This window comes from Rhodamnia argentea, chromosome 9 (assembly GCF_020921035.1).
Source record: "Rhodamnia argentea isolate NSW1041297 chromosome 9, ASM2092103v1, whole genome shotgun sequence".
NCBI classification, from domain to species: domain Eukaryota; kingdom Viridiplantae; phylum Streptophyta; class Magnoliopsida; order Myrtales; family Myrtaceae; genus Rhodamnia; species Rhodamnia argentea.
The window spans coordinates 7,862,696-7,882,390 of record NC_063158.1 but is presented as its reverse complement, the minus strand read 5'-3'; the positions used below and the strand labels follow the sequence as shown (position 1 = coordinate 7,882,390).

Here is a 19,695-nt window from a genome sequence, read left to right as displayed (position 1 = left end):
CCTAAACTAAGACGAGAGTACGGAGCGAGCAAGCACCAATTGTGAACCAATTTAATACCTATATTATTTCATGCTCTATCAATCTAAATCCATATAACAACTTATTACATGAATAGGGGTTAAGAAATGAGTCTCTGCCCATTTTGACAGTCCTAGCAATGATAGGCCCTGGGGATGCATCTGTATATGCTGTGTTATCTCCGGAATGTTAATGTTGGACATATATTGAAACGCGATGAAGTCCGTAGTGAGCATGAAAATACCTTTCGAGGGAGCACAAAAATGATTATTCGAAATTGAGAACGGATCTGCATTTCTTGCATAAAAATGACTTCGTCTTCTCACATTAATCGAAAATTCGAGGGATTTCAAAAATGACATCGCAGGTATTTTGCTGAAGCTCCCCATAAGTAGATGCTAATGCGATCACTAAGGAAAAGATCTGTTAAAATGGGTCACTAACCCATGTTTTAATACATTATAAATGTATGTGACAAATGGGCCAACTCAGATTTGCTAGTGGACCATAACAGGTTATGAAAACAAAATTTCAGAATAAATGGATTTGCTCAAAACCCAACTTTCAGCCCATGTAATCAAAAGAGTAAAGTTTAAAAGCAAACACGCCTAGCCCATTTTAACTTGCTATGGCTAGTCTCTTCTCCCCCGTCGACAGAATTTCCGGAGAGCGACGGCCGAGCTACCGTTGCAGTGGCCTCAGCTTCCGTCTTCTGCACCACTCCTTCTCTCCTTCATGGCATCTGTGACCATTTCGCTTCATTCTCACCTTAACTTCGCCTCCCGCTCTATCCCACTCGCTCTCGCTCTTTTTGTTGGAATTCGACCTCGCGGCCGTTGTCCAAGTCCTACGTCGCAGTGTCTAAAAAATCCTCGGGACTCTGCTGCGGTCGCCGTGTTTTGTCATCAACACTTGTACCCTGTGCAAATAAATTCTTAGATAGGCCTTGCAAGGTAACGATGCAGTTAGTACCGCGTCAAGCTCGCGTGAAATGCTCACAATTTTTTTAAGTTTTTACACAAGGATAAATTAGGTTGGGCATGAGTAATTAAATGTATATTGTATATAATTGGGCCAAAATTGGTTAAATGGGCCAATTTGAGTCTGATAATTTTCAACTCGATTCGACTCATTTGAAGGCCCTACTAAAGGAGTAGCATTAAATTGAAATCAAGATCGATCCCACATCAACTTAAGTGCGATAAATATCTAGGATCGATCTATAAGTTGGCTAATTACTGCGGGGGTGGTAACCCACAGCCTGCACAATCCTTAAGTTCAAAGGATGCATAACATCATTAAGATGGTGACACAACAACAATTGGAATTTGCCCTTTCTAGCAATTATTTGGTTGGATGCCAGGAAACACTATAGTTGAGAAAGGCATTTCGAAAATAAAAATCCCATTACATGTCTCCCTACATAGATATATTTATTTATCTATTCTTACATTTTGTCTCGGGATTCGAGTTTAAAAGACAATACCGTACATTTTCAAATGTCATCACCTGTCCAAATTAAACTCGATAAGTGACTTTATCAACTTTAAAACGCATTTCTAGCAGAATAAATATCCAAAAGAAAGTGTTATCTCAATAAACAACATACTAACAAGAGTGGCATTTGATCCAAAAAAAGCAAAAACTTAAAGTGGGATTGTTGGTATTATTGGGGGTCAATGATTTTGGGCTCAACCATCATGAAAGCCTACGAAGAATCCATGACGAGTGGTCCGGATTTGGTACCAAAGCAAAACATGACAAATTAGGTCAGGGGCTCCTAACAAGCTGCCAAGTAGCCACGCGATGGATGACCCACCTCTGATCATCACCGTTCAACCATTGATCAGTCGACCACTGAATTTCATTTTACCCCGTTCGAATGTTAATACAAATCAATAAAACTGATTTATTATGTGGCATGGTAAATCGCAACCGACGATCTCTACCAAGTAAGATAAGACACATTGTACTCAAGAGTAGAAAAGAAGGGTACCAAGTAAGATAAGTCTACACAAAGACTTACAAAAAAAGCTACCCACCTCGTAATACAAATGGCATTTTCAAATGGTTTTACATTGTGAATTTCGAAATCACCTCGTAATACAAATGGCATGTGGTTCGAGAACTAAAAGGGTGCAATTAATTCACAAAGATAAATCAAGAACGATTCCCATAACATGTCGCAATCAACTCACTCATCTTCTCTCTATAAGAAATTATGGAAATATCTCCTTCTCTTATCTGGCTATCACTCCCTTTAGAAAAATAATCGTCATTAACATCCATTAAATAGTTCATAAATTTAATAAAACAATAGACCTATCAAAACTTAATAGGAAAAGTGATTTACCTAGAATTTTCTGCCACCATCATCGACAGTGACATAATAATTAAAAATAAAAAAAAACCGTTCTTGTTTCCATGATCTTCTCGAAGCACTTACTGTACATATCCTAATATGTCGAAATACCAGCTCGATTCTAACAAAAAGATATCCTTTCCAAGTGTTGATTATACATACCACCAATTAAAGTAGTTTTGCAATCTTACCTTAAACGGTCTTTTTAACAAGCCTTTAAAGGCTACTCCTCGACGGACGGAATCCTTTAAATGCATATGTGAAAAATTGTTGACCGTTGGATCTTATGCAGTAATTAAATTATTCCTTTCTTTTTGATCCAGCGATATCGGCCTGGAATCAAGGTTCGATATCTTGCTTTTTACTTTAGGCACCGGCACGGGTACCGAATAAATGCCAAAATGATTAAGGGCATCATGGTTCCGCTCCTCCACCGGTCCCAATCAGTACCCGAAAAAACTTCAAAAAAAAAAAAAAAACAACGTGGGCTATATAAACGCACGCCCACCAACGAAGCGGGGCCTCGTGTTCCCGGACGCAGGCCAAGATCGGAGAGGAAGACCAGACGGCGGAATACCTCCCCGAAAAATTCCTCGAGTGGCGGAGAAGGAAGCCCTCTCTCTCTCTCTTTTTCTCTCTCTATCTTCCCGTCCTCGGCGACGCTCATTCATGCCGTTTGGCTCTCAGGTCTCTCTCTCTCTCTGTCTCTCTGTCTCTCTCTGTCCATGCGATCGCACCTTGTGGAAATGTGCGTGTTGTGATGGATCGCTGGATCTCCGTGCTTTTGAGGTCTGGTTTTTGGATGATTGAGCGCATTTCTTGTTAGATCCGGCGAGATCGGTTCGGATTGGATCGGATCCGGATGTCGTTTCGTTCGTGCGGGTTGGTGTTGGAAAGGACCTACTGTTGTCTAGGGTTCGGTTTATGGCGATTCGTATGACGAGATTTTCGCTAATGTCGAGCTATTGGGTCGAGGTCTGCTTTGGTGGCTTGCTAGTCGTTTATGAGGAATTTGGCGGTTGAGATCAATGGCTTTGCTATAATGCCCTCGAAATTTTCTATTCCTGATGGTTTTGATGTGAAGTGAAATCGGTTTATCTTCTTTGGCTTTTGGATTTGGGCCAATCGTTAAATGCTCTGTCCGATCTCTTTAGTGTGGTGCCGTCACCGTATTTTGTGGGCTTGTACTCCGTAATTTTAATCAGCTGCATTTGCTTTTGGTTTCTATCTGTTTGTATGTTTCTCCTTTTTGTGCTTTTCCTCCCTTTTAAGTGATTATTAAGGGGAAAAATCAATTGAAAGTAGAGCTCGACTTGCTGAATACTCGAGCAACTTTATATTGCTTTGAGTGATTTGCGAGCATGATTAAGTAGTTGACTGCACCTTGAGAGCTTGAGCTGGAGTTTCAGTTGAGTCCAATCCAACACAAGACTGCATACGCTAACAAGTTATGACTCTCCGTGCTTCGCAAGGGAATAGAATTTGAGAGACAATTTTAACTTATTGTTGGATCATACTATGTTAAATGTACTCTTTGTTGTAAAAATAAAGAAATCTACTAGATTTGTTTAGAAGATCTAATTTCGGATCATCGAGCCAAGCTGGGGAGTCTCCCGTGCTTTACCTCATCGAGCTTGGCTTGAAAACTCAAGCTTGATTGGCCTCCAGCTGGGTACTGTCGGAGTCAAGTTCCACAAGTCAAATTCTGTCGAGTTGGTTGGTTCGATTGCGTTCCTTAACTTGATTGGCTCCAAGAAGGAATCTTTTGTGTTTGATGGAGAGTAGAATTTTTTTAGTAAGAGGTGCAATTACTATTCATCCTTTCTACCGAGAGTTTCAGTGCTTGAGAATTTTTATGTTCTTGCTGCTTAAGATAAGATGCAGTTGCCAATCTTGTAGCCCGTGAAGTTCAGCCCATGCCTACATGGGAAGCTTTTAGATCATCATGCACTATCTCGCAAAAATGGGAAACCTTTCTGGGAATTCATGAGGTAGAAAAATATGAGAGAAAAATTCTATCAGAGCAGTCTTTTTTGATGCGTTTGAGGTTCTTACTAGACGGAGGCTGATTAATTAGCAGGCAGAGAATTCCTTGTGCTAAACAGAACTTGGATTCAAATTTATTTAATGTGACAATTCCATGTTCTGTTCTCATGTTTTGCCTCTGTGTTTGTATACTTCTTTCTTCTTTGTTAAAAGAGTAAATTTCATACTTCAGGTTTCCATATGGTATTACTACTCGGGTTTCTGTATGATATTACTGGTCATGATACTTTGAGGCTATGTTTGGGAAAGTTGAAAGAGATCTTACACGAAAATAGTGATAATTACATTTTACCTTGTTCAGGAACAGAGAACAGTGGAGGGAGGAAAATGAGGATGGATTATTTGCATTGGGGACCCACCTAATTCATTTTTTCGACCCACAAATCTCAGTATTCCAAACTTGGGAAGATTGCTTTTGAGAATACTAAATTGAACCTACAAGTTTACGCTACACTCTTTTTCCCATAAGTAGTTGTCCTCAATTCTTATTTCATCTAACAAAACTTCATTTGGTCCATTTGCTTTGTATTCCAAACAATTTGAGCACTCCTCTCACATTTTCTTCATTTCCAAATTTAGTCTCTCCCAGGCAACAAAAGAAAAGGCAGCTTTCTCTATCTTCAATTCATTCTCCTCAAGTTCAACTCCCTCATTTTTCGTTCCAACTCAATATAGTCTTCTAACATGTCGTTAGTTCCTAATGGCTTTGTATATGCTGATAATACCTTTCTTTTTAACAATCAAAGAGAACTAGTAGAGGAGTTTTTTTGTTGTGAAATGATCCAGAACAGCTTCTTTAACCTGTGATATTTGGAAATGATTGGTGGCATTTGGAATTGGATTGGGTTTTTGTACATCTTTTTGTTGTTATAGAGTAGCTTTTTTGTTGTGAAATAATCCAGAATAGTTTCTTTAACCCGTGATATTTGGAACTGGTTGGTAGCATTTGAAATTTCATCGGGTTTTTGTGCACATCTTTTTGTTGTCATTATCATCATGTATCTTTTGCTTCAGAATTGGATGGTGACTTGTTTAACAAATCATGGGACTAGGCAATCTATAGGATGCCAATTTCTAGTATGGTTTATGATCGCTGTTTCTTTTTTTGTCCTTGTTTAACATAATGGGACGTATCCACAAGTTGTCAATATGCTTAGGAAAAGAGGATCTTGTTTCATCAGTTTTGGGTCAATATTTAGGTACATAATTGAAAATTTGCAGGAGCATCAGCTTGTTTTAGATTTTCCTTTCATGAGAATCAGCTTCTCTATGCTTGTACTTGTTTGCCTATTGTGTTATTGCCACAGATCACGCAACCTTGCTTGATTGAACAATATGTGTCTCACTTCTTTGGTTCAAGGTCTGACATTGTAATCTATTTGTCAGGTTACAGTCAATTAGGATTGGAAACAGTGTTTGTTTCATAAGATATGGAGCAGCTGCGGTTTTGGTTGAATCGCCCAAAGTGTTGGATACTCTCTTTCCAGGAAATGCTTGATTGGCGGTTTTTTGTGCTTGGAGATTTTCTTCAGGTTTCCTTTGTGAATTGCACATAGTTGTCAGCTTTTTGGATGAATAGTGGAAGAGGAATAATGCGAGGTTTTTATAGCATAGGAGGCGAATCATCAGTGCATTGTACCAGGTAAGCGGCTCTTCTTGTTTTTCCGTTGTGCTGACTGAAAAGATTCTCTAACTAACTTTAAATTGGACGGTGCTTTTCCATTTCAGCTTCATGTGAAAATTTCTGAGAGAAGTCGTGGAAGGTGAATGTCATGACACTTCTGTATTCTAAATATTAATTTGATATCCTCGTAGGATTCTGTGCTCATTTTTCATTTGTAACACCATTTCTTCTTTACAGGGCTGAATGCGGCACCTAACAATCAATATCTGCTTGTGGGCAACTTTACTGGAAGTTGTTGCATTAGAACAGAAGATAGTCCTTATATAGTGCAGGATGGTTTGGTTGACCAGATACTCATCGTTGGACATCTGCAAAGGAGTCGTGTGGATGAGATAGCTCTTGCTGTAGTTGAATCTTGGATACTACTTCCAGATGCAGTATCCCTGAATTGAGAGGCAATCCTTTTAGTTGGGTGTAATCGGTTCAGCATGTTCGAAGGTGTCTGTCCTTTTCTGCCTTTGCATTGTCACGGGTATCACGCCTTCAGTTCAATAATTAATAAAGCTGGGAAATCTGTCTGACAGAATACGTCAGGTGGCACAATCGCAGCTTGTGCCTTCCAATATGAGCGGTAGATTCAGCTAGATGAGCAACGGCATTTATTCGTAGTATATACAGTTAACTAAGAGTCATCTGCTTGTAATTGTTATACTTCCTGGGACATTAGTTTTATTTTGGTCTTCTGGAATAAAGAAAGAGCCTCAATCTATTTCGGTTGCTTTGCTTCTGAAAGAATGGAGAGGTAATTTCAACTCCATGCAGTTCATTCTTTGCATGCTTGTATATGTGGATTGTCTGATTGGTTTTCTGTTGCTGTAGGTACAAATTAATAAAAGAAGTTGGTGATGGAACATTTGGAAGTGTTTGGCGAGCTATAAATAAGCTGTCTGGTGAAGTTGTAAGTGTGTTTGCAGTGTACGTTTTGATAGCAGTTGTAGTTTGGAGATCTGCTATCTAATCAGTATAGCACACCATTCTTTATGCAGGTTGCAGTTAAGAAAATGAAGAAGAAATATTACTCGTGGGAGGAGTGCATAAATTTGAGAGAAGTGAAGGTGTTACAGCATAGTATTTGTCTTTTAACCTAATCATCCAGTGTTTCTATGCCGTTATTTATTGAAGTTTCTTTTTTATGTCAGTCATTGAGGAAGTTAAACCATCCAAACATCGTGAAGCTTAAGGAAGTCATCCGGGAAAATGATATCTTGTATTTCGTGTTTGAGTACATGGTACACTTTTGTGTTTCTTCTCATCGAGCGAGTGCTTGTCCTACTTTGGGTATAATTGCGAGATAATTGCTCACTATTTGTGCCTGCTTCAGGAGTTCAACTTGTACCAGCTCATGAAAGACAGAGAAAAATTATTTTCTGAAGCAGAAATCAGAAATTGGTGCTTTCAAGTATTTCAAGGTCTTACATACATGCATCAGCGCGGGTACTTCCACCGTGACCTTAAACCAGGTAACAAACCTTGAGTTTAGGGCATAATTTAATGTTTGATTCAGTATCGGCTTCGTAATGATTAGAAAAAAGCACATAGTTTATGACCAAACGAAGGATGGTGGCTATTCTTCTTGGAGAAATTAAATTAGTCTAGTTTTAGATATTTAATTACTGGTTCCCTGAACCTCTCCCTTTCTAGTTGTTATTCTATTTGTACCTTTCTTTGAGTAGAATCGACTTGAGTACCTGGTATTTTAGTGCTGTCGATAGATGTTAGTCGCCTTCTCATCAGCATATATTCAGGATTTGCCATGTGTTCTGACTTCAGGAGACGCTCTCTAGATGTTCTGTAGAATTGTTAGCTTGATGATTCTGTGCTATCGCTCAGTAGCTAGGCACGTTATTCTTTTTTCTTTTGTAGGGAAAAACTCATTAATGTGGGATTATTGGCGGCAATAGCTCATATGTAACTCGCAAGGATTCAGGACATAGGCAGTAAATCACACTGAGGAAAGCTAAACACATATAGACCAGCATAATCTTGCGGGCTCAACCATTATGTCAAAAGAGGTTTTCTTATGTTTGTATTATTTAACATAAAGTAATACACCTTTTACCAACCCTAAACATTCCACATCAGCTCCAGAGCTAGATTGCCGAACCATGAGAACGTTCCGTTTGAAGAAAGGAAGGATCCCAAAGAATCAATCTTTCTTTTAGTTGTTGAATCCCTCTTTACCACTCGCCAGTACATAGGGAGTTACCTTTACAATCGAGTTTGGAATCATCTGCTTTTCTTTCATAAATAGTTCTCCTTTTTGCTTTTCTTTCTTGTATAGTTCTTTGCCTAATTTTTTAGGATAATTTTTTGTAGCTATTAGTTGCATCTCAGTAAGAGTTGCTTCACTACGTTGTCTACTGAGTCTATTATACAATTTTTTGGGATTTGGGCTTACATCTAAAATGTACCCCCTCCCCCTCTCTTCCACCCCTTCTGTGGGAGATGCTTGCTGAATTACCTTTGTGTGTTCTGTTGTATTTCCAGTGCACATACAAGTCTGGTGCATCTATCATCATGACCTGCAATGGGTTTTTATATGAAATTGCACATGTCTGGCCCATAGCATAATTTCTCCTCTTTTCTTATCTTTCAGTTTCCCTATGCTTTTAGGTTTGAATCTCTCTCTCTCTCTCTCTCTCTCTCTCTCTCAGAAAATTTGCTGGTTACGAAAGAAACGATTAAAATAGCTGATTTTGGCCTTGCTCGTGAAATAAATTCGCGGCCACCATACACTGAATACGTCTCAACACGCTGGTGGGTGAAATGTACTCTCGTATTAGAATTCAAATTATTTCAGCAATCATCAGTATTCTTTTTGTTATCTGCTGTGTTGTCTTGACACAAAAAACAATGAAATGAATTACAGGTATCGAGCGCCGGAAGTCTTGCTTCAGTCATTTACGTATGGTCCTAAAGTTGGTGAGTTGTCATGACAGTGTAACTGTCTACTTGGATTATTTAAAGACATGATTTATAATCAGCAACAAACTTTTCTTTTTGCTTTGCTCATGTAGATATGTGGGCTATGGGTGCTATAATGGCTGAAATGTTCAACCTGCGTCCACTTTTTCCAGGCAGCAGGTATATGTCCTGGTGTAGGTCTTTCCTCTTAAAACTGCGCAATTGAATTTATTCTGCTCTGAAAATTTTCTGCTTGCCTCGTTACAGTTTATGTGGAGCTCGTAACTTAATTGTTTTTTAGTATGCTTTGTAGCTTTCTCGACTGCTTTCTCTTAGATGTTGCTCGCTGGTTGGTATTGAGTGCACAAGTAATTAACACTTCACCTGTGATGCATTCAGTGAAGCAGATGAGATATACAAAATATGCAGTGTATTAGGTAGTCCTGCCCCAGACTCTTGGGCAGAAGGCCTTCATCTTGCAAAGGCCATTAATTATCAGTTCCCCCAGGTAATAAGTTTTTTAGATTACTGCTTCCTTCTATACTTATATTCTCTAGTGTGCGTTTACAAGATGGAATTAGTTTTGTGATGCAGTTTTCTGGTGTTGATCTTTCTGTGGCGATACCATCTGCAAGTGAACATGCTATTAGTCTTATAAAGGTAAGTGAATTGTAAACTACGGAAATGCATTATGGCCTTTTATAGCTGAAGTTCGATGGTTGATGCTTCAGCTTGCATTTTATGGGGAGAACCCAGTTTGCAGCCTTACTGCTCACTGATCTAGTTTGCTATTTACTTTAATGTGCTTTCGTTTCATTGACAGTCACTTTGTTCATGGGATCCCTGCAAGAGGCCGACGGCAGCTGAAGCATTGCAGCTTCCTTTCTTTCAGGTGACTATATTGTCCCCTTTCTTTCCTTCAGAAAGTTTCAGAAAAGTTTTATTACTTTCAATCTTTGGACTTGTGGCTTCTTTGTAACGTGTACTGTACTCGTGTCTGTGCCAGAGTTGCTTTTATGTTCCACCGTCTCTTCGTGTGAAAGCAACTGCTCCAAGAACCCCTCCTTCAGGTTCTCTTTATTAGTCTTAATATCCTTTTACTGGACATGAGAAGAAAAATCTCCTTGGATTTCTTTTGTCATCATACATGAGTTATTCACTTGTATGGGCACAGTTGGCGCTAGAGCACCTTTGCAGTTGCAAAATACTAGAAGAACAGCTGCTGTAGCCAGTTCAAAGCTCTCAGGCAACCTTTCATCGCCAAAACAGCAGCCTGTCAACAAAGGTTGCGTAATATTGTCAATCATTCTTAGCCCTCTTGACAAAAATGTGACAATGAGATAGAGTATAGCAACTTCAGTTAACCTGTATATGATATTATGTGTTGATTCAGGCTCAGGAGATAACAGTATGTTAATGCTATGATTTTGAAATATATGAAGCTTTAAAGAAATTGCATTCTCCCACCTAGATCATCATTGGTTCTTTGCCGATCTTTGTGGTTTTCTGGATTCACGGCCCTATGATAAGTGTTTATGCGGGAGATTAGGGTAAAAACTAGAACTTATACAAGAAATGATTTCAAGTTGTAAAGGGAAACTTTTCGTATTTTCGGGAGTTGAAATGAAGTTTTGTGAGGTAGTTACTGAATTATGGGATTTATTGACACAAGACGAACTTGAAACAAATTTAAAGCTGCAATTCGCCTTCCGTATAGTTGTTCCACTAGGTAGTAGTGCCTCAAGAGGTTCATGTGTATTTGGCATATTACCTAAAATCTCATAGCTGTAAATGCTTAGCTTGATGCTTGGCATTGTTAGCGAATGTTCGAGTGGTAGGACCTGATAGTATCCTTGTTAATTCAAGCACCTGCCATGATGATGTAAGACTCTTGTTCGAGTCACGTACAACTCTTTTTACCTGCTGGCATGTCATCTATTTTTCCTTTCCATCCAGGTAATTGTTTAATATTTAACTATAAAGGACAGATCTAAAGTTGATTACCTGGAGGCATGGAGGCATGTTCTGTGAATAGTTGCTCCTAATAAATTGACAATTATGGATGCAGATGAATATGCACATCTGTTTTAAGTTAGATTTGATACAAAACATATTTAACTTCATTCCCTTTGTTATTGCAGGTGTAGAAAGGAAGCTAAACATGGGCAGTGAGGTACGAGTCTCTTACCTGTGTTTTGATTTTTATGTAGAATCAGGTTTAAGACAGGAGTTGCTCATAGTGGGGTGGCTTTAAATGGAAAGGCAGTCTTAAAGAGATGATAAAATGCTTTGAGTCTCTTTTGAAGTTTCATGTGTGGGATTTGTTCATCGGTCCTGCATGTCCTTCCAGTTTACACGTGTACAAGTACCCTTCAAGAGACCATTCAGACTTGCTTCAATTAGCTAGGCCTGATAACTGAAATTATAGAGAAGTAGCGCCACTTGTTCATTCATTGCATTTAAGTAAATTTTGAACCATGCTCTCTCTCTCTCTCTCTCTCTGCCCGCTTGCGCACACACACAGGATACATGTATAAAATTAGGATATTAAAAAATACGTTGTCCTAAGATTATTGGCCAATCGGATTCATTTGTACTTGGATCTGAGCATCTTTTACTTTCTTTTTTTAGAAGGATGCAAATCATAACAAGTCATCAAGTACCTTCATCAAACAACAGAAATATCGCCCACCAGGGAAGAACAGCCCATGTAAGTATTTTTCTTGGTGCCCTTTCCTTCTGTGTGTCTTCCACTTATCATGCATTTTTCAGAAGCAAGCTTGGTTTCTCTTGCTTGTTTTATTTCATTTGCGAGTCCATTAAGGAGTGCGCATAAGCTTTGTCAATTCAGGCGCACATGCTACTGAGAATGCTGTGTTGTATCTCCAATATTCATCGTTAATCTAATAAATGCATGGTGTTGTATGTCCAATATGATGACATGGATGTGAGGTTGCCTTGTCATAAACCGGTGTTTCTTGAGTCTTGACTTTGGCTGCTGTATGAATTGCCAGCCTCTATAAATAAGGGTGGAACAGCGAGTGCTGTTGCTGGCGCAGCACAGAAGATGGCAAACATGTCACTAAGTTCCCGAAAGGATTCTGCCATACCGCGAGTGCCGCACCCTATGAAGGCCGGAGGATGGCGTGGTGAGCCTGGCGACATGTTTCGAAGTAAGCCAAACAAGATTCCACCTGGCCGTGCCTTTTCGCGGAAAGTCACAGGATAAGATGGTTAGCTCTCTTTATGATGTTCAAGTAGATGGTGTCCAAATAACTAAAATGTTTCGATAGCTTTACACCGTGAGTTTGATGATTTGACCAAATGCTTCTTTGGTTATATAAATATGTGAATCGACTGTGCTCGCTTTATTTTGGCGTGTTCTCTCTCCTGGACGTGTATCTTAACTGCCAGAGCTTATTGTCGATTTGCCATTAGCTTTCTTACAACGAAGTGTGTGGTGATAGAGGTTATCGGTTTCACTAGGGGCATATACCGGTCAACCTCAAATCTATATTATACAAAACTTAAGCTGCTTTAGTGCACCTAGAGTAGTAAACTGCTTAGCTCATCACTAATGGTGTCACCAGCAGCCAAGAAAGTAAAATGCCCCAGATTTCTGCTTCTATTCAATCGTAAATCAAGTCAAACCATTTTTCGTTTCTTGATTAAAATATGAATTGAATACCTGACGGCGACATTAACAAAGTTGATGACCCTCCCGAATTATATTTTGAAAGAGCCGAGATGGACATGGCTCGACCGGAGTTGGCCATCGTTCAATTTCATTGATCACTGTATTGGTTTCGTGTGGCATCTCTTCAGTTTCGCTTTTATCACAGAGATGGTTTCATGTGATGTCGTAGGCTGCGGGGTTAGTAGGAGTGCACAGCTTGTTGGTTCACTGCAGCGCCATCACTTTTCGGTTGACTATAAAGACAGAACAATTGTGAACCTGATATTTGTTACCTTATCCGCACTGCTGTTAGAAACATTGAGTTTGTTGCTTCGAGATTTTGGCTTTGCTGGTTGGTAGTGAGAATGGGTACTTCACACAGTAAGCTTAAAAAATCACGAGCAATGGGCCACTTGCGCTCTATTTCATCTTATCAATCGAGAAAAAGGGTAAACCTAATCAAAATTGAAGAGTGTTTACAGAGAGTTCTTGGAGAGAGATGATTTTTTTGCTCAAATATAGTCCAATACAAATGAGGGACATGGCATCCCTATTTAGTAAGAATCACTCTAACTGCACCGTTGATCTCCCCTCTCATTTAACGGTAGAGTTTTATTGTTACATACTAATCTAACGGTGGAGACCCACTCTCGCCTAACAATCTTACAGTAGAGAGATTCTCACTATCCAGTAGCGGAGATCGAGTCTCATGACTTGATCCGACGGTTGTTAGCCTCTCTCTTCTCACGTAATCAGGGAGTCTCTATGAAATTCTTTCTATACAAAATCCAGCGAGGGCCGAGACACTTACGTGACGAACAAGGTCGGCAAGCGACCTTTGTCGGACTTAGAAGAAAAAAAAGAAAATATGATAACATATAAAAAATCATTTTTTTTAATTACAAAAAATTGTTCATAGTATTTCAGCAATATAATTTTTTAAGAAATTATAATAAATAATTTTTCCTAAAATAAGTTAAATTTGAAAGTTTTTAAGTAATATGATCGGGTATGAGTCGCTAGATATATATTGTGTGAAAATGGATCAATTTGGGTTATATCATTTTCGATCCGATTAGACCCACCCGTTTGATGGATTTACCATTGAATGATAGACTTGAGGGAGCTCGCTCCCCTTCTCTGGAATCTATCTATGGAAAATATCCATATTGCCTATCTTGGAACCAACCCTATCCGTTCTAATTATTGGAACATGGCATGTATCCTATTGGTTCTAGGTTTCTAAAACCTAGACCTAATCTACAGGCTCTTGGAAATTGGATGCTCGCTTGAGACTTGACATTTATCAGTTTCACAAGTTTCAGGTACCCTGTATATTTTTCAAAAAAATTTAATCAAATTAAAATTGTCCCAATCCAAGTTATTAACACGTTAAGCATTCAAGACAACACATCATTGGTTTACGTGGAACATATCCGAGCCCGCTAAGAATTGATTTTTCTAATAAGGATGGAAATTGCCAATCATTTAAAGTTTTCACGCATCTTCTAAAAAGGTTGGAAATTGCCAATTATTTAAATTTTTCCCGCATCTAAATGTGATACATTCATAAAAAAAAGAGGGTCGTGAATAAATATTAGATTAGGGTACACGGTATAGTTCCACAAAGTACATGGTTGTATGACCCTAGACACTAGAACCTGCCTTTAGACATGAACAAAATGGACATGCAGCACTGAACATAAGCATAGTCATGAAAGAATATAAATATCAATTAATGACTGGTTGGAACTGGAACAATACAAGCTATATTAGGTTGAATTTTCTCAACCTTTTACACAACATCCTCCGATTTCGGACGGTAATTTGTCTGCCGGCAAACCAAAGGACGGCAAAATAGAAAGGGAGCAAAATTAGTAGGACAAAAAGAGAAGACGAAGAATACAAGCCGAAATTCCTCTTAAACATATTTCCCATATTAAAGGGCCAACTACAGATTAACAAAATCACAATATTGATTTGTTGACTATTATTGGACTTTAAAATTTGACTTGTTAAGGGTTCTTCACTGGTGAGAAGAATAATCTAAATCTCTGTATGCTGTGTACTGTGTGTGGCATTGAATCAAATCCTCAACACTTTTAACCTTGAGAGAACTCTCAGGCCCTCCTTTGAAGTATTGCCAATTTGCTTCAAATCAAACTTCATAATGCCTTCTTTTTTTTGTTGTTCTTTTACCTTGAATTGGAGTCAGATGAATACCAGAGTTTCTTATGGCATATTAGTAGTTTCTCTTTCTCGACTCCATATTCAGTGTCTTCTTCGCGGCAAATCCATCTCATTCCCTTCGCTAGTGTCGCAATACCGTCCACAAAGTAGCTGGATTCCCGGATGATCGCATAACCGTCTGGACGCAGGATCCGATCCATCTCCAGAAGCACATACTTCATCTCACATCTGCAGAAGTATGCAGTGTAAGCGCATAAAATAGAAACGGTGCTCATCAGTTCTCTACATAGCTTCGGCAGCAAGAGATATGTCATCTCGAGTTAAATGTCGCAACGTTTGACAGACTCTCAAGACTGTGCAATGACAAGACCCTACAGATCACTTGTTCATCATATTATGCAGACCATATTAAATGCTGATAGGTTAAACTGTTGTGATTATGGCCGATTAGCCTGGTTAAGCGATGAACAACGGAATTTATTGATTTCCAAAAGAAAAAATCTCCAAGGAAGGCATACCTGTGGCTTTCTGCAGTAAAAAGACCATCAAGGTGAAGAAGATCATAGGTTCGAGGGTATGTTGAAAAGGATTCACACCTGTCAAATAAAACACAAAACCGGTTAATGCTAGATAATTAATATGCATTTTATGTATGGGTTGCAAAGAACGTCTCAGCTTCAGAACATACCAGTCATGGTAAGTTCCAATAAGCCCTCGATCATAAACCACAGCAAGCGTGTTTGCTGAATATGATGAGACCACATTCATGACCCACAACGGATAATCAATCAGAGCCGCCGCAAAACCTCCATTGGCAGCATTCATGTCCATGACATTTCTTATCTTGTCGGTGCCAATAGACGGAAGCAACTTCTTGTAATGCTTCACCCGCACCTTCCATTTACTATCATCATGCTTAAAATTATTGCTACTGCTCAGGCCATGAACGTCTGAAACCCGTTCCGGTGCAACCCGCAACCTGTCAGGCCATTTAGGTAACGATTCCAGATCTGACTTCTTTAGCTTTGGGTTTGGGACCACGGCACAAGTTCGAAGTGGAGTGTACCAAGCTGCATCTGGCTCAAGGCTATCATCGCATTTTGGAGGGTATGCATCAGGATTGGCAAGCTTATTGTAACAAGTGTTGTCGGAAGATTTCTGCCACACAGCAATGTCGTCCTTTTTGCTGTACAATTTGAAGCACATCGAAGACAGCAAATCCTGCAATTTATCATAATCTGATTTCTGCTCTTCCACTGTCGTGTTCCATCCTCTCCATCTGTGTTCATAGTTGACAGGTGGACCGGACAGGACCCAGAATCCTCCTGGACGTAGTATTCGGTGCACTTCTAGGAGGTAAATTCCACCTGAGTTCTCATGATGGTCAGAAATGCAGCAACAATTAACACATTGAGTTAAAGGATGCTTGGCATCTGGATATGAAGTTTTTAAGCTTGCAGTCCAAAGTTGGGTTTAGTGGTGTAAGCTAGCAATCACGCTTCCTAACAATTCACTGATTCTATGGCTGAGGCTCAACAAAAGGGGAAGTACTCTCAAGCTATACATTCCGAAATGCAATCTAAGATATGGAGTATACCGAATTCTGTCCATGGAATAAGGCATCTTGAGCAATGAGCCATATCAAATGAGTTTGAAGGGAAAGGAAGACGTTGAGTAGATATGATGCCGAGTATAGCTGGAATTCCACGTTCCAATGCGAACTGGACTTGAGCTTCATGATTATCTCTTGGCGCAAGAGAAATGGTAAGAATACCACGATCTAACAGATCGCCTCCCCAGCTTGCAACCTAGAAATGACAACCATATATATTAAGCTAAACAGAACCAGAATAGCAGTCTACCATATGTATAATCAAGGACACAATCTCTGAGGAACCACAATTTAGGAAATAATTTCTCTTATGGTACAGAACTGAAAGATTCTTGTACTCGAATAGTCAATAAGGATGATCCACCAATTACCAACTTATTCCACATTGAAACAAGAAAAACAGTGCAGGCTTACCCCACACCCAGTATCTATGGCAGTGCGGATGGTCCCGTCTGTCATTTCGGGGATCAGATCTTGCATCAAGTCAACATATGCACTGACACCCCTCGGGAACATAGTTCCACCTCCAGGAAATAAGAACTTGTCCCCTTGTTTCCTCAGCCAGTTCTGGTTGGATTTTTGCTTGTTGATCCAGTCGTATGGTACATTTCTTCAGGAATATCCAAAGAGAAAAATTAGACAATCCAGGTTCACATTTCAACCAATAATTTCCTACCCAAAGCGCAGAGTGGAAAATCGCAGTACCTGTACCAACACTGATCCCTGCTCTTCGGCCATCTGATGGGTGGCTTGTAACCATCTGGTGGTGGAACCAAACACTCCTTCCTTTCAAAAATTGGAGGGCAGTGGCGTTCCATGAAAGTAAGGCGATGAGTGCCGTACTTCTTCCACCTCTGCAGAATATATATCATAAGCTATCGATGTGACGAGGAAACAATTCGAAAAAATATCACCATGATGCAAAGACTAATTGATACCCTTGGATCGGTGCACGGAGTATAATCTTGGTAGTCACTGCTGCATTCAGGGAATGAAACAGATTTAATCTGCAGAGGGGAACTCATTGATTCCTCGGGATCTGAGACTGATTTCGCAACATCTTTCACGTCAACGGACTCAAATCTGTCCTTCCCGGAACAGAAAATTCCCCCTAAATAAAAGGAAAAACCACATAGCATGACGAGCAAAATCGTCAAGGGAACAACCCTAGCCTTCTTATCAGATTGCATCCATGGTTTCCCATCCTTATCCTTGTACTTCATGGCCACAAATTTCTAAAAATTACCTGCACAATTGCAACATTACTTGTATGATTCAAATAGAATCTCAATTCACATGCTTTATCCTACTCTATACTAAATGCACCCTTTATGAGACAAGCTGAGCACTTTCTTCTATATAATCTCGGTCTTAGTTCGGTACAGGCTTCCAGCCAAAAGAGATTCAGCTTCTTCTCTGAATGTTACTGTTTGAAACTGGATGCAGCTGACATAAATTCGACTATCAGTAACAGATCATTCGTAAACTAGACATTAAACAACTGGAACTAGTTCAAGTTTCTAAAATAGCAGTGCAGGATTCGAAGCCGCAATTTTGCCAGCATAGATTCCAGACACTATCCAATCGTTATCTGATGTGCAAAAATTTCAAGTGTGCAGCATCCAGCCAGAGAAAAGGACATCAAGAAACCAGAGAAAACGCGCGTTTCACGGCAGATCTTACAAGTAACATCATCGATCACTCAACACACTGCAAAAAGAAAGAAGTAGAAAAGACTGTGCTTACAAAGTCTGAGAGAGCACCTAACAAGAGATGTTACTTTCCATTTCAGTACCGTTATTTATGTTCCTATCAACCCTTTTCCTTTTGTCCTTGTTCCCACACTAATAATGAAAAGCGAAAGAGAAATGAATACGGAAATTCGCTGTCCAATTCAATCATTGCTTGAAACTCGAGAAAAGTTTGATGCCATCACGCAACTCCAAATGGTCCTTGTCGACTAAATAGTTCATTATCTCCCTGAACATCAGTGGGTAAATGACCTCATTGAAGCCCATCAATCAAGGCAAAAAAAAGCAGTAAAATAAAAAAGGGCACATAGTTCCAAGCCATCCCCATCAAACACACCCGGAATTCAACAAAGCTTTAGCAGGAAGGTGAGAAATTAGCGGAGACAACTACAAATGAACATAAAAGGAAAGAAAAGCAAAGGAAAACAATACCGAAAAAAGACAGAAATGCAATCCAATTGGAGAAACCAAATGCGATGCGATCCAATGCTGCTGTACGACAAGCTAATCCTGGCTATTCACGAATTCGACAATGTCTCCCCAGTCGCTAAACTTTGCCGGAACAATGCGTTCTGACTATGTTAAACTACGTTCTAACTCGTTGGGCAATCTCTCGATTCTGCTCGTTCATCGATGATCAGATCTGACAGTTAACCCACCAGCGAATGTGACCGCGAGGGACGCGGGAATCGATGAAGTGACGATGAGAAGGACATAAACGGAAATCACGTAACCGCAGATGTCAGGCACGACGCAGGAAGTACGGCGGAAAAAGAGACAGCAGAACAGAACAGAACAGAACAGTCAGATGGGGAGAGAGAGAGAGAGAGAATGAAACCGCACCTCCCTCCGAATCCTCTTCACCTCTCGGCCTGTAAATTTTCAAGATCTCGCAACAGAAGGGGAAAGAGATAGAGAGAGAGAGAAGAAGGAGAAGGAGAAGGAGAAGGAGAAGGCTAAGAAAGACGAAGGACGTGCATGAACATGCAATGGAATGGAACTGAGATCGATCTCTCTCTCAGTCGTCGACCATAGCTGAAAGCTTAAATAAACTCCACCGCGCAGGTGTCTTTGCTTAGCTGTCCCTCTGCAAGAGGGGTGTGGTAAGTTTCTTCCCTTCCCTTGGTTTTCTTCTCTAGAAATCCGAGATCTGACCCATCAATTCCACCGCCGACACCGGTTTGTGTTTGACCTTTGTCTCTCCCCAGCCAATCTCCTGGCGCCACGTAAGAGGATGAATTCTTTTTTCCTGTTGACAAACTGGAGGGTCAATCTCCAATTTTGAGGGTTTCTTTGAATTTTTTATTTCGTGGAACATAAAACAATTTAAAATATATTTTTTTTTCAAAATGATATCTCGTATTCGATTGAAATAATTAGTCACCGAAAAATATTTTTATCATGGAAAATAATTAATGTCTCAATATATTCTTAGACGATAAATTTTATCT

The 19,695-nt window shown here is 39.7% G+C and overlaps 2 protein-coding genes across 7 annotated transcripts; one reads left to right on the top strand and one right to left on the bottom strand.

The window, feature by feature from the left end:
* Positions 1 to 2,890: 2,890 nt before the first annotated feature.
* Positions 2,891 to 12,386, top strand: LOC115744385 (cyclin-dependent kinase F-4). 2 transcript variants are annotated; one of them, XM_030679526.2, is made up of 19 exons: positions 2,891 to 3,068; positions 5,814 to 6,069; positions 6,156 to 6,190; positions 6,289 to 6,853; positions 6,931 to 7,009; positions 7,098 to 7,166; positions 7,251 to 7,340; positions 7,433 to 7,571; positions 8,766 to 8,868; positions 8,981 to 9,033; positions 9,129 to 9,195; positions 9,415 to 9,523; positions 9,610 to 9,675; positions 9,839 to 9,907; positions 10,022 to 10,085; positions 10,190 to 10,300; positions 11,157 to 11,188; positions 11,650 to 11,725; positions 12,030 to 12,386. In XM_030679526.2, the coding sequence occupies exons 4-19, from the start codon at positions 6,846 to 6,848 to the stop codon at positions 12,242 to 12,244; spliced, it is 1,350 nt and encodes a 449-aa protein (XP_030535386.1). In that variant the 5' UTR covers positions 2,891 to 3,068; positions 5,814 to 6,069; positions 6,156 to 6,190; positions 6,289 to 6,845; the 3' UTR covers positions 12,245 to 12,386. The 2 variants fall into 2 exon arrangements, with proteins under 2 accessions (XP_030535386.1, XP_030535385.1); XM_030679525.2 differs by having other exon boundaries at positions 2,892 to 3,068; positions 11,647 to 11,725.
* A 2,014-nt stretch (positions 12,387 to 14,400) lies between these two features.
* LOC115744387 (probable methyltransferase PMT21) lies at positions 14,401 to 19,325 on the bottom strand. Of its 5 annotated transcripts, none has more exons than XM_030679529.2 (8): positions 19,088 to 19,325; positions 17,432 to 17,739; positions 17,199 to 17,347; positions 16,908 to 17,103; positions 16,479 to 16,689; positions 15,570 to 16,248; positions 15,400 to 15,477; positions 14,401 to 15,109 (listed from the first exon to the last, which is right to left on the bottom strand). In XM_030679529.2, the coding sequence occupies exons 2-8, from the start codon at positions 17,714 to 17,716 to the stop codon at positions 14,887 to 14,889; spliced, it is 1,821 nt and encodes a 606-aa protein (XP_030535389.1). In that variant the 5' UTR covers positions 17,717 to 17,739; positions 19,088 to 19,325; the 3' UTR covers positions 14,401 to 14,886. The 5 variants fall into 5 exon arrangements, with proteins under 5 accessions (XP_030535389.1, XP_030535391.1, XP_030535392.1 ...); XM_030679531.2 differs by lacking the exon at positions 19,088 to 19,325 and adding an exon at positions 18,677 to 18,998; XM_030679532.2 differs by lacking the exon at positions 19,088 to 19,325 and adding an exon at positions 18,380 to 18,490.
* Positions 19,326 to 19,695: the final 370 nt, after the last annotated feature.